This window comes from Emydura macquarii, unplaced genomic scaffold, assembly GCF_026122565.2.
Source record: "Emydura macquarii macquarii isolate MOO-44397 ecotype Brisbane River unplaced genomic scaffold, CSIRO-AGI_Emac_v2 contig_274, whole genome shotgun sequence".
Classification (NCBI taxonomy): Eukaryota; Metazoa; Chordata; order Testudines; family Chelidae; genus Emydura; species Emydura macquarii.
In genome coordinates, this window is record NW_027130411.1 from 1 (window position 1) to 14,855 (window position 14,855).

Here is a 14,855-nt window from a genome sequence, read left to right on the forward strand (position 1 = left end):
AAAAATCCAGAAAATTCCAGTGTGGAATATAAAAATTCCGGATCTTTACAATGTAACAAATCCAATCTCCAATCTCTGACAAGCGTTGCAGACAGGTAATTATTTGAGATGTAAGGTGTTCTTATTATTAAGGCAGAGGATTGGGAATGGTTATTATTTTGGGGCTATTTCGTACTGTCGAAGCTGAGAGTTTAATTGGTGTGTTTAGGCTTTGGGGGCTTCTTCACTAGAGGCACAGGGGAATGAAATGAAAAAATGATGGAAAAAAATTTCCTAATGAAAAAAATGCTGTGAAAGGTAATTACAAAGACAGCAATGGGCTGCGAAGGAGAGGAGAGGAGAGCTGCACACGTTGAACAGTGTGTTACAGACAGTACTGTAACAGTCGGTGCAGTTTGGATAGTGAGAGAGAGGGAGCTCGTTTCTGAACCATCCTATGGAATTCGATAGCAGGGATAAAGTCTCTGTTCTCCAAGTGGGTCAGCTGTGGAATTATCCGTGTCTGAGATCTCAGTTAGCTCAGCTGGTGGGTCTCTGTGTTCAGGGTCACATCGTCTGGGTGACAGACAACCTCCCACCACACCCTGGTTGCCTGTTCCTGTTACTGAACAGCCTCGTTACCACACAAGCTTGTTGCAGAAGAGTTCCAGAGGGGTAGCCGTGTTAGTCTGTATACAGCAAAAACAACGAGACTTCTGTAGCACTTTAAAGACTAACAAAGTCTTTACCATGAAGCTTATGTCTGCAGAAATAAAATTTGTTAGTCTTCAAAGTGCTACAGGACTCTCGTTGTTCTTGTTGCCGAAACATTTTTCAGAAGCTGCAATGTGAAGACTCATTTATCAGCCCAATTCCTGCTAAAGAACCTGACCCCCGGGCTGTCTGGGGAGTACTTTGCTAGGTTGGGGGTCAAGACAAGAGGGAAAGGACGTTGCAAAATACCACAATGGGGGTTGTTTTCATGGGGAGTCCAGAGCAGATTCCCCTGGCCCTAGCCTGGTGTTGACTATGTCATTACATGCAGACAGGGAGCCAATAAAGGCACTACCTGCTTAGGAACGGGCACAAAATTGGGGGGATTTTTAAGCCCTTGGTAACATTTATGCACCTGCCTTGTTGCTGGGGCCATATTGAGATGCCTTTCCTTGCACTGGGTTGCATCTTACTCCACAAGCCGCCGGTCCCATTGATATTAGTGGGACCGTTTGAAGAGTAAGATGCTACCGGCTTCAGTGGGGTAACCGCAGTCTTGCCATGAATTATTTCATGATCTATACAGGTCAGAGCAGCCAGCACTGTTGTTTGAGCTGGCACAGTCAGCGCTGCCCACTGAGACCTGGCTAAGGAAGGTCCAAGTCTTCAAGGCTGTACTGTAATGAAGCCTGCTGGTCATGCCAGCATCCTGATCCCTGAGCTTGGAAGACCCAGAATGCAGCCTCTGAGAAGTGGCCCAACCTTTCTGGACTGGCCAACAGCCTTGTTAGCGTGCTCCAGCCATGAAGGACACAATTAGTGCAATCTTTTTAAAGCCCTCTCCCCCCACACGCTGCTCCAACCCCAGCCCATTAAACTAACATCTTGCACATTTCAAAGGTTTTGGGTGTCCCTCAGCACCTTCAGAAAACCAGCTTTTGGTTGCATTTCCAAGCTGAAATCCAATGATACCTACAGTCATCCGAGGTACAATGGGACGGCTCCTCAGTGGCAGGAGTAAGTCAATCAGTACAACTAGACTCACTGAGTGTAAGTGTAAATCAGTGTAGTCTGTTGCTGCCAAGGAAGCTACATGGGTTTACACCATATGAGGATCTGGCCGTATATTATTAAAATTACGTCAATCTTGTATCTAGCTCTAAATGAACAATACCGCAAACAGGGCTGGTTTGAAAATTACCCATCACAACTTTTTTCAGTGGAAAACTGGGTTCCAACTGAATGAAAATTTTTGTGGGAAGTGTTTACTTTTCTCCAAAAAAAGGTTAGTTTTTTTAGTTGAAAATGAAAAAAGTGGAAACATGAAACCAAAAACTGTCAATAACAGAAGCATTTTCAGTTTTCAGCTGAAAAGGCTTGTTTTGGATTTTGGACCCATTTAGATGAGTGGTTAATTTTGTTTTGCTGAAATTATTGGTAGAATAAAACCGTATTTTCTTCTCGTTACAAAGCATTTCCGTCAAACTACCCCAGACAAATCAAATTTGAAATCACCAGGGACTCCTATTGATCAGATTTCATGAGAGTGGACCCCTGGCTTTAGGAGGTTTGGTGAGTTTTGGCGGAGCTCTATTGCAGACAATGGAGCTATGTCAGTCTACAGCAGTCTGAAAGCTGGTGCTGGACTTCTGTTAGTCACCAACACCCAATGCTAATAAAAATGGTTTATACCTTAAAAGAAAAAGAAGGAAAAATATTTTCCTTCAGAGGCTAATACTAGGTCATCATAAATGGGGACCCAGTGGCAGAATCACAATACATTTCATGGCAAATTCAAAATTCTATTCACTGGGAAAGAAAAGAAAATGCAACATGGGACGTATACATCTGCTATGACTATCCACAGATACTAAATATTATTCCCAATGCAGTGTGAAGGTCTGCATATGAAGTGAGAGGAGACCCGAGGCCAGATTGAAGACAAAGAAAGCAGGAAAAAATCATGGAAAAATGACAGAACTGGCAGGAGAAGGAAAGTTTGTGAGTAATTCAGTGACTTACCAAGGACGGTCAGTTGGGTTCCTCCACCGAAGACCCACCACAGTGACACACGGCTGTACAAAAACCCGTTGCCATGGATGGCAGGGAGAGGTCGCCACTACTGCATGTGCAGGGGAAAAGAGGCGTGGGACACGTTCTACTGGCTTTCAATGGGAGTGCAGGTTTCTTCTTTCTGGAGAAACTCACTGTACAGTAGGATGAGTGAAGATCCACTGGGAAGTGAAGCAACGGAGTGTTCCATGGGAGAACTCACACTAAGGCCAAATCCTGATCCCCACACACAGCCCGTGTAAGAGAGCAGAAGATGGTCAGGAAACCGGGATTCAATTCCTGGCTCTGTCATAGATTTTCTTTTTGTCCTTGGGCAAGCCACGTCATCTCTCTGTGCCTCAGTTCCCCATCTGTAAAATGGGGACAATACTTCCCTACTGAACAGGGTGGTGTACGGGTAAATTCCGTAGTATCTCAATGATACTCAGGTACTGCAGTGCTAGAGGTTGTAAACATACCTAGAGAGAAGCAAAGGAGCCATGTGCTCCGCTACCATGCTGGATTCCACCACTGCAGAGTGCTCCCAACCCATACACAGCCTGGGATATGCCTGCATATCTTTGCTGCTGTAGATGGAGCCCCGTGTTGTACAGTTCTGGGTGGTGGAAGGGGAGGTAGACAACTAGATAGCATGTTGGTCGTTCCACTGCCATTTGGCCAAAGCAGGCCAATACAGGGCCAAATTCACTTGTATTGACTTCAGCAGAATTATGTCATGGAAAGAATGACGCCCATGAGCTCTCAGCACTGAAAGGATTCAGTCGTGTCTCTTGTGTATACGATAACCCTACACAGAAAGCTGGCCAGAGCCCACACATCTGGGAGCACAAGCATCTTTATAGACATAAGGACTGTACAAAATGTCCTTGTGACGCACCAGAAAGTGTCAGCGAAGAGACAGATCAGAGATCAGAGATGCCAGGGACTGCACATGTGTGGGTAGGGTGTTATCCGAACCACGTGCTGTCCTGGTCTACTGTTTGAATAGTGCAAGCTTCTCTGCACTTGTCCATGAGCAGCTAAGACATCTCTTATCACATTGTCCTAATTTACCTGATCAGCATCTTCAGCTTGTCCATGGGGCTAGGCATTGCTCGGAGTCCCTGGGCACAGCACTTCTGCAAGAAGCTGCGTCGTGTCGTCCTGTGTTTGTTTTCAGCTGAGCCACGCAGGGCGCTAGTGAAGTCTCCTCAGGGAACATGCCCCAGGAATGGCTCAAGATCCACGTGCCATGAAAGAAATCAGCACCAGGCTTTGTTTGAAGCCCAGCAGTGGATGGGATGCAGGCGGTACTGTCAGTCTCTCTGGAAGCCAGGAGTCGATCAAGCTGGTCAGAACCTTTGGTGCTTGTAAGAGTCATGTCCATCGTAGAGCTGGCATACACTGGGAAATGACCCAGACCCTGCTGGCACCAATACAAGGCAACACTAGCTGAGCAGGCAGGCTCTATATTGACACCAATGTCCAGTGCGCAGCAGAGTTCAGCACTTTACTCAAGGGAGCCCCCCAGATGCCTTTAGAAATGATCACACTGCCATCAGCTACAGCCATTTGATAGTATTTCCCAGCTGTTTGCAGCAGTAAATCCTGGCGCTGTTCCCCTGAGCAGAGCTGACATGAAATTCACACCATGGCTGTGCTATTCCCTTCCCCTCACCTTAGGAGAGCAGCTCTGGTGCCTGCTGCCCAGCCGCGTGTGGGCGTGTGACACCCTCTCACCAAAGGCATGGCCAGTAAACGTCTAGGCTGTGAGCTGTGTCCATGCTCAGCTGGTTTCTTATGAATGAAGCCAGGGCACTGGACCCTCTCTCTGCCTGTAAATGCAAACTCCCCTGAGTGCCTGGGGTGTCCCAGCTCAGCACGGCCAGAGCAGTGAGTGGGACCAGTTTAATTTCCTCATTAAAGGGCTGTTGTTGAACCCAAGGATCGCGTGCTGTGTTTAAGGCTTGATCTGGCACTTACTGAAGTTGGTGGGACACTCCTGTGACTTGAGTGGTTCGGGCTCAGCCCCTGCTAGAATTCCCTGGGCAGTGAGGGCAGGCCTGAGCAGCTAGCAAATTGCCTAGGTCCCATTTTCAAAAGTGACTTAAGTGCATAGGGTGAGTATGTTAAAGGTATCTCAGCACCTTAATGTACAGATAGGCGCCTAGCGGGCTTTTCAAAGGTACCTAACTGCCAAACTCCCATTCATTTCAATGCTCTTTCAAATTTTGGTCCTTAGCATCATAAGTCCTATTGACTTTCCATTTGACCGTTGACTCTGGATAGCCAGTCACTTGAAAATACCCTACATATTCCGTGTAGTGTTTCAGTCCATGCATGAGTCTATTGCAATTCGCGTTTGCAAGGTAACGGGCCCAATTAATACGTTTGGAGCACAGGAAGTTAATCTCTGGCCAGAGCCTTTTTGGCAGCGACTGGAGCAGTAGACGTCAGCACACACCACAGGGTGCTCGCTGCCAACTCTTCCTGGCATGCCGTCTCCCCGAGCCTGTCACTCTCACACTGCTGCAAACGTCTGAAAGGCATTGTCCCCTCTGTGCGCTGTGCACTCTCGCTGCTCCGCAAACCGGAGTCTGGCTATTTTATCCCCCCATGTGTAGGTGTGGGGGGCAGGGGGATGGTGGGACAAGTAAGTGTGGGGATGTGCTGGTCAGAAACCATCATTCTTTAAAATTCATCTGTAGTGCAGCCTCCCTCTGCTGCCCTCCCCCCCTTACACCCTTCTCTAGGCGGGGGCCGTGCATGCCTGGCTGTCTGTGTCACTCAAGCTGTGAGTTTCAGTTCCTACCCTGCTGCCACCCAATAGCTGGCCTATGTGATACAAATGTGTCCCTTCAGCTCCTTGGCCGTGTCAATGATTGATTTTAAACCTACACGACTCTAGGAGAGTCGGTGGCCAAGTGGCTCCTTCGGCTGGATGGCCCAGCACTGCCTAAGTGCTGCTTGAGTAACGTTCTCCTCCCAAGTTCCCAGCTGTGCACACTGTGCTGCTGCTGTCTGCGAAGAGTGGGACAGACTCCAGTGTGCCCAGCTGAGACTCCAGTCTCACCTGCAACATGAAACTGAGCCCCCAGTACAAAGGATGGGTTTTTAAAGGGACACAAACTTTCTGATCTTGCCCATCAAGACCCAAACTGTGGGACACACCAGGAATACTACGGGCCCCAGTGTTTCACACCCAAAGAATGCAGATCATCAATAGCGTTCAGATTTAGCTGTAAATAATAGTCTTATATTTGAAAAGCATCTTTCATCTGAAGGCTCCTAAAGCACTTTACAGACTTACACTGGTCAAACTAGACATAAGGGTCGCTGCCTTCACCTCTGGTTGATACACAGCAGCTGTCCAACTGTGCAGGCAGCCCTAGTTTAACACAGGAAGATTTCCATGCACAACTGCACCTGCGGGGAGGGCAGGCTGGGGGGCCAGAGAGTCGGCACCCAAGTTTGTGTTTGGCAGGATATTAAAGGCCACGTTTCCAAAGAGGGCTCTGGGTCCCTCTTGACCAGCAGTAGCAAGGGTTTATATGTTTACAGCATATCCCAGATAACAGCCTTCAGCAGTGCGGTGCCCCGAATTCGACAGGCCAGATTTGGACACTTTTATTCCCCTGAGTGTTGACCTGTTCAGCAAATAGCCGCACTGATTCCAGTGAGGCTCCTTGAAGACCATATAATGCTCAGGGAGATGGAGGGAGCCAGAATCTGCTCCTTGTGTGGGCAGAGGTTGACTCGTTACTAACTCATAGAGCAGATTGCTACCTGTGGGACTAGCATCCCCTCGGAGCATCCCCTCGGAGCCCAGCCCTGCCGGTCTGTTGGGAGCTGCCAGGATCACAGCACAAGCAGAGCTGGCTGCAGACCCACAGGGTTTGCATTACGCTCTCGTGCACCACACTGTCACCCAGTGATTCCCTAACACAACGTGTGCTCTAGAGAGAGGTTTGTGCAGGAGCAATTCTCGCACCTCACCAAAAGCTGCCTGAGAGCCAGAGTTACCAGTCTTAGGGGAAATTTAATGATCCCTGTCTGACATCTCTGTCCCTCCCCCCCATCTCCTTGATATTACACTTCACTTTACATCACTTCTCTTCAGTAACTTGTCTAAAACCCCAAAGCCAAAGAGATCCTTAATAAAAAGAGAACCATATTGGCTGATGAAAGGTAAGTTTATTTTATTGGAAGATAAGGTTAATATTGCAATTAATACACGGGGTGTAAAAGAGACAGAGGAAGTTAAACTCTTCACAGACACAGCGATAGCTGAATGTTTCTGGTTTTATTAACATGGTAACAAGGCTGCATCAGAGACTAAAGCAGGAAGGACATTTCCAGGGGTAGCAGAGGGGTGAGAGCAGTGGGAACATGGGAATAAGGACGGGTGTCATATGGATCGGCAAAATCCCCACCATAAAACAGGAAGCAGAGCTGCTGGAAATCAGCATTATGGTGATGCTACAGACCAATCCCGGCTCCACTGGGGAACTCTCTGCTGACAGACACAGGGACCGGCTGAGCCCCCTCACGGTCCGAGGGCTAAGAACACTCTGAACTCTTCAGGGACTTCTCGAAGTTCTTCCCATCGTGTGTCACTTGACAGGTGTAGGTCTCGCGTTTCTTCCAGTCTGCTGCATTCAGAGACAGGTAACTGCTGGCCATGAACTTGTTGTCACTCTGTTTGGATGGCTTGGTGGTCTCCACTCCAGTCGAGATCGATTGGCCATCAGCTTGCCAGGTCACTTGGACTGACCCTGGGTAAAAGCTGTTCAATAGACACACCAGTGTGGCTTTGCTCTTTGTTTGCATCTCTTCCGCGGATGGAGGGAACAGGTGCACAGTGGGAGATGCCTTTGGCTGACCTACAAGACAATGAGATTCGGTGTTAGAAACCCAAATCCAGAAAATGCCAATGCAGAATATAAGACATTCCAGATCTCTGCAGTGTAACAAAGCCAATCTCTCACAAGTGTTGCAAACAGGGTAATTTTTTGAGAGGTCAGATGATCTTATGGGTAAGACACAGGATGGGAATTGGGTCCCTTGGGGTCCAATCCTAGCTTTGGTAGCGGGCTTCCTTAGTGAACGGGGCCAAGTTAGTAACTGTTCCGGTGTCTGTAAAGGGGGAAAACGTCACTTTACTCATCCTTTCTTTCTTTTTAATCATTGAAAGCTTGATCTCATATTCCTCCTGCTCCCATAACTGCCACTGACTGCAAATAACAATGTTTTGTGTGCAAGGAGTACAGATTTGGCACTAAAGAGAAAAATCAATTGGTATGAAAGTGAGTAAAGATCTATGTTGCAATCTCTACGCATCGAACGTCTAGTGAGAGCTGTTCCCGAAGAAAAGCTGCAGCTCATTCTGCATTGTGCTTCATTTTAGAAATCTAAAAGCACCTTGCTATGGATTTTGGACTACATCATGGTTATTAGTTGGGGATATTTCTAGGGGGCTAAGCTTTATTTAGAATTTAATCTGTATTTTGGCCACTGGAAGCTGCTTCAGTGCACACAGAGGAGCTGGGGTAACTCACATTTTTCCTTTTGGAAAAATCCTATCAAATGTAATTACAAAGTAACCCATCGGATCCCAAGGATGCGACAGGAGATCTAAACACATTTAAGTGTTTTATAGCAACTACTGTAAACTTGTAAAGAACTGTCCTAGAGAGAGCTTTTTTGAACCATCCTATGGTATTCTCTCACCGGGATAGTCTCAATATATAAAGGTGGAAGGTAGGTCAATAAACCGATTGAGGAGTCACTGTCTGTCTGTCACATTCTGTAGGTCTTTATGCTACGGGTCGGCCCTGCTGCATGACACCTGGCTGGGAAATAGCCGTTTCCACCCCTTGTTACATGCTGGATGCTGAACAGCTGCGTCACCCAGCAAGCTTGTTGCTGAAATGTTTTCAGAAGCATTTCTGGGATCAAAGGACTCGAGCCAATACGTGTCCAAGTCCTCTGCTGGGCCAGCGTCTAAGGCAAGAGGCAAAGGGACACTGCAAGATTTCCCAGTGCTTGCAGCATAGAGGCCCCCTGACCCTAGCCTGACGTTTTGCTATGTTACTGCATGGAGATATGGAGCCAATAAAGGACCTACTCTCTTAGGAATGGACAATCCAGGGGGTTAAAATTTCCTCAACTTTTAACATCTAGACACCTGGGAGCAAAGCGAGATTCTGCCTCACTCCAGAGAGCACTTTACGCTACAAGCAGTCGGTCCCTCTGACGTCCTTGGGACTGTTTGAAGAGCAAGGAGCTGCTCGGCACGGGTCGGCTGAGGCAGGCTGGGCTGCAGTTATTTCACGCTTGACGTAGGTCAAAGCCACAAACGATGTTGTTTGAGCTAGCACAGTCGCTCTGATTTACTGAGCCCTGGCTAAGTAAGGTCTATCTAGACCTGAAAGCTGTACTGTAACTGAAGCCTTCTGATCCAGCCAGCATCCTGATCACTGAGCTCTGAGCATGGCAGACACAGAATGCAGCAGCTCTTCACTTTTCCACACTACTGTACCCCTTTCGCGAGTCTGATTTGTCTTGCGTGCCCCTGAGTTTCACCTCTGTGAAAAACTACTTGCTTATAAAATCAGACCTAAAAATACAAAAGTGTTCCTGACAAATTGCTTACTTTCTCCTTTTTATCACAGAATTATAAAATAACTCAACTGGAATATAAATATTGTACTTCTATCTCAGTGTGCAGTATACAGAGCAGTATAAACCAGTCATTGTCACTATGAAATTTGAGTTTGCACTGACTTCGCTAGCGCTTTCTAGGTAGCCTGTTGTAAAGCTGGGCAACTATCTAGATGAGTTGCTGATGTATCCCTTGGCAGACCTCTGTGTACCCCTCTGCCCAGTACGCGTACCCCTGGTTAAGAACCACGGTTCTTGGAAGCCATCCAGCCTTCCTAGATTGGCCAAAAACCTCCTAAATGTGCCCCAGGCTTGAGGGACACAATTTGTGCAACCTCTTTCAAGCCCTCTCCCTCTCTACAAGCTGCTCCAACCCCACCCCATTGATCTGTAACCGTCCATATTTCAAAGGTGTTGAGTGTCCCTCAGTAGCCTCAGAAGATCAGGTTTGAGTGGTATTGCAAAACTGAAATCAATGATCATTACAGTCATTCAATGTACCATGGAACCGATTCTCAGGTTCAAGAGTAAGTCAGTCAGTGCAATTACACTCGCTTAGTGCAAGTGTAAATCAGTGCAGTTCCATTGGTGCCAAGGGAGCCACATTGATTCACGCCACATGAGAATCTGTTCTTATATTATAAAAATTACACCAATCTCTAAACTCGCTCTAATTTAGCAAGACTACAAAAAGGGCTGGTCAAAAATTACCCATCAAATCTTTTTTCAGTTAAAAATAGTTTTCTCTTCTAAATGGAGATGTTTGCAGAAAGTGTCTGATGTCCTCAAAATCGTTTTTTGTTATTTTTAGTGTTGGAAAAGCAACAACACCAAGCCAAATATTTTGACCTAAAGTCTGATCCTCCTCTCCCGCCCCCGTTTCTCAGTAATTGTTCAGTGACAGGCTCTTAATTTTGGGTTGTTGGTTTTTCCCCAATAGTCAATATTTTCTGCTGAAAATTTAGATGAAAATAGTTTTTAATTTTATTTGAAAAATTCCAGAAAATATAACCCTATTTTGTGACCAAGTCTCACTCTTTGTATTTCTTCAAACTACCAGACATACAGATTTTAGATTGCAATGAACAATTTTTTTGTATATCACATTCAACTTCAAGTGACTGTACACCCATCTTAACGAGATTTGGATGAGATTTGGTGTAGGTTTTTTTTTTAAGACAGTGGGGCTATGTTGATTTAACCTGGCTGAAAACCTGGTCCTTGATTTCTTTCATATATTGGCCAAAACCCAGCATTAATAAGAAATGGCTAGCTCATTGAAAGTAAAAAACAGTGGGGGGAGGGGATATTTCCCTTAAGAGGCTAACGCCGGTTATTTAATAATTGGGACCTGGCAGCAGGATCTGGATAGGTTTCATGGGCAAATTCAGAAACCTTTTCATGGGAAAAGATAACATCCAGCATGAGACGTGTACACCCTGTTCTGACTATCCCAGATTAAACATTGTTCTCAACACAGTATGAAGGTCTGAGCATACAGTGAGAGGAGACCCGAGCCTGGTCCTAACACAGAAAAGGAGGAAAAATCATGGAAACATTCCAGTAAAGGCTTTGAGAAGGAAAGTCGGTGAGTAATTCAGTGACTTACCAAGGACGGTCAGCTGGGTTCCTCCACCGAAGACAACCCACAGTGAAACATGGCTGTACAAAAACCTGTCACGTTCAATGGCAGGGAGAAGTTGCCAACACTGCAGGTGGGGGGAAAATAGGTGTGGAACCACATCTGCCGGCTCTCCAGGATAGTGAAGATTTAGTCTTTCTGGAGACGGTCACAGTAGATTTGATTGTATGAAGATTCACTAGGAGATGAAGCTGTGGGGTATTCCACACGAGAGCTCGCCTAGGGCCGAATCCTGGTCCCCGCACACAGCCCGCGTAAGAGAGCAGAAGATGACTTTGTAGTTAAGACAACAGCATGGGAGTCAGCAGACCAGAGTCCAAGTCTGGCTCTGCCACAAAGTTTCTTTGTGCCTTTGAGCAAGTCACATCATCTCTGTGCCTCAGTTCCCCATCTGTAAAATGGGGACAATGCTTCCCTATTTCAGAGGGCTGGTGTAAGGCTAAATTCCTTTATGGCTGTGCAACTCACAGATACCACCATGACACAGGACATTAACCTACTTAGATGGAAGCAAAAGGACTGTGTGCTTGGCAGCTGCTACTGCATCGATTCCACTGCCTCTGTGCTCCCCCAGCACACACACACAGGGTCTGTGGATCTGCACGCGCTGCCAGCATGGAGCTCCATTTAGCACCAAGGTGGGTGGCGGTGGGGATGCAGAGAATGTGTGTTGAATTGGTGCTACTAACCTGTTGGTTCTTCCACTGCCAACTGGCCAACATAGGTCCGAGGAGGGGCTGGCAGATTTGTTTGGGATGCTGATAGTGAATATGCTGAGCCGCCTTCAACCCTGGTGCAATTACAGAGACTTGGATGGAATTGCACCAGGGAAGATAACGGCCCGTTTGCTGTCAGTGTTTAATGTATTAATTTGAGTGTTTTCTGCAGGTGATAACCATGTTTATAAAGCATGTGTCTGTAGCACACACCTCTGGGAAATCTGGCATCTCTATGCTCAGTGTAAAAACTGTCCTAATAACACACCAACAAGTGTTGGGAAAGAAACAGATCTGACACTCTAGAGACTGCAGGTGTGTGGATAGGAAACCAACACCACGTGCCGCCCTCGTCTCTCCTCTGGACAGGGCAGCCTTCCTGAACCTGTCAGTGAGCAGCTAAGACATCCCGTGACACATTGTCTGAACTTACCCGATCTGGAGCTCCAGAGAGTCCGTGGGCGAGGGGGTCACTCTGAAGAAGCTGTGTCATCACATCCTGTCTTCACTTTTGGCTGGTGAACTCTCCCCAATGGACATGTCCAGGGAATGGTTAAATAGCGCTCAAGATCCATGTGCCATGAAACCAATCACCACCTCCTCTGCTTGGATCCCCTCAATGGACTGGACGTAGGCGTGGCTGGGATCCCCTCCATGGATTGGACGCAGGCGTGGCTGGGATCCCCTCCATGGACTGGACGTAGGCGTGGCAGGGATCCCCTCCATGGATTGGACACAGGCATGGCTGGCCATCTCTCTGGAAGCCGAGATTCTGATGTTGGAAAATGCTCCAAAACCTGTGGTGCCAATGCAAAGCGATGTTGGTATCAGTGTGCAATGCGCAGCAGAGCGTAGCCCTTTCCTCAAGGGAGCCCCCCAGATGCCTTTAGAAACTAACACAGCGCCATCAGCTACAGCCATTGGATAGTATTTCCCAGCTGTTTGCAGCAGTAAATCCCGGTGCTGTTCCCCTGAGCAGAGCTGACATGAAATTCATACCATGGCTGTGCTATTCCCTCCCCCTCACCTTAGGAGAGCAATTCTGGTGCCTGCTGCCCAGCCGCGTGTGGGCGTGTAACACCCTCTCACCAAAGGCATGGCCAGTAAACATCTAGGCTGTGAGCTGTGTCCATGCTCAGCTGGTTTCTTATGAATGAAGCCAGGGCAGGGCACTGGACCCTCCCTCTGCCTGTAAATACAAACTCCCCTGAGTGCCTGGGGTGTCCCAGCACAGCACGGCCAGGGCAATGAATGGTACCAGCTTAATTTCCTCATTAAAGGGCCGTAGTTGAAGCCAAGGATCGCGTGCTGTGTTTAATACTTGATCTGGCACTTACTGAAGTTGGTGGGAAACTCCTGTGACTTGAGGGTTCGGGCTCCGCCCCTGCTAGAATTCCCTGGGCAGTGAGGGCAGGCCTGCGCCGCTAGCAAATTGCCTCGGTCCCATTTTCAAAAGTGACTTAAGTGCATAGGGTGAGTATGTTAAAGGTATTTAGGTACCTAAATGTACAGATAGGCGCCTAACCGGATTTTCAAAGGCACCTAACTGCCAAACTCCCATTCATTTCAATGCTTTTGCAAATCTGCCCTTAGGATGCTACGTCCTGCTGTCTTTCCTTTGACCGTAGACTCTTAGTCACTTCTGAAAATACCCAACATACTTTTTTCAGTTTTTCAGTCCATTCATCAATCTGTGGCAGTTCCAGGCCCCAATTAATAACCACTGAGCAAAGGCAGTTAATCTCTTGCCACACCTTTTCCTCAATGAAGTAGCTTTAAAAACCAGCACCCACCAATGGGTGCAAGCAGCCAGCTCTTTATCGCACATGCTCACTCGCTCTCTCTGATTCCTTCACTCTCAGACCTGCGTTGTACATGCCTGAACATTTTGGAGAGCCATTCTCCCCTCTGTGTTGTGTGCACTGGTCAGCCCCACCAATAGTAATCTGAGATTCTTATCACGCCATGTACAGTTATGTTGGGATGGTGGAAAAAGTAGGTGTGGGGATGTTAATTGCTTTATGTGAAGGTTAAGAAACCATCCTTCTTTAACACTCATACATAGCGCAGCCACCCTCTGCTCCCTTATTCCCGCCCGTAGGAAGAGGCTGTGTGTGACTAGCCATCCAGCCATCCATCCATCCACCCATCCACCCGTTTCACTCTTGTTGTGAGTGGTGGCAGCACAGAGGGATCTGACAAATATGGGGCATTGACACAAAGATGTCCCTTTACTGCCTTGTCCCCATGACTGTATGAGAATCAGTGTCCAGGGTGTTCTTTGACTGGCTGACCCAGCACTGCTCAGGGAGTTCGTGACAAACACTCTCCATGGTGTGATTCCCAGCCATACACACTGTGTGCTGCTGTGTGGGAAGGGTGGGACAGACTCCAGAGGGCCCTTCAGAGTATCCAGTCTCACTTGCAACATGACACTGATCCCCCAGTACAACTGAGGGGTTATTAACGGGACACAAAGTGTCTGGTCTCCCCTGTGAAGACCCAAAGTGTGAGACACGCCGGAAAGAAGAAGAGCCTGACTGATCCCAGAGAATCCAGATCGTTACTGAAGTTCTGATGTCATCTGAAAAGCAGCTTGGATCTGATTGACTTTACACACTTACACAGAGCGTCAGACTAGATGCAAGGGTCACTGCCTGCCCCTCTGCCTGAAACACAGCAGCTGTTCAACGGGGATCAGCAACACTAGTGTAAATGAGGAAGATTTCCACATGTAACTGAACCTGCTGGGAGGGCAGGCTGGGCGGGTAAAGAGTGGTCAACCCTGTTGGTGTTAAACATCCTATCAAAGAGCACTCTGCCAAAGAGCACCATTGTGTCTCTACCGACCAGCAGTAGCCAGGAGCGCTGGTTACAGCATATCCCAGGTAACTGCTTTCAGCAGCGCGGCGCCCTCAGTCTATGGGCCACATTTGGACTTTGAGTGATGATCTGGTCAGCAAATCGCCTCATTGATTCCAGTGAGGCTTCTTGGAGAATGAATAATGCTCAGGGAGATGAAGGGAGCCAGAATCTGCCCCTTGTGTGGGCAGAGGTTGACTCGTTCTAACTCATAGAGCAGATTGCTA

General features: G+C 47.6%; 1 gene segment (V, D, J or C); it reads right to left on the bottom strand.

Moving 5' to 3' along the window:
- Positions 1-7,305: 7,305 nt before the first annotated feature.
- Positions 7,306-7,628, bottom strand: LOC137153826 (Ig lambda chain C region-like; the record flags this gene model as incomplete). The annotated part of the segment is given in 1 exon segment: positions 7,306-7,628. A coding segment is annotated over 1 exon segment (323 nt), but the record flags the coding sequence as incomplete, so codon positions are not given.
- Between the last annotated feature and the right edge of the window lie 7,227 nt (positions 7,629-14,855).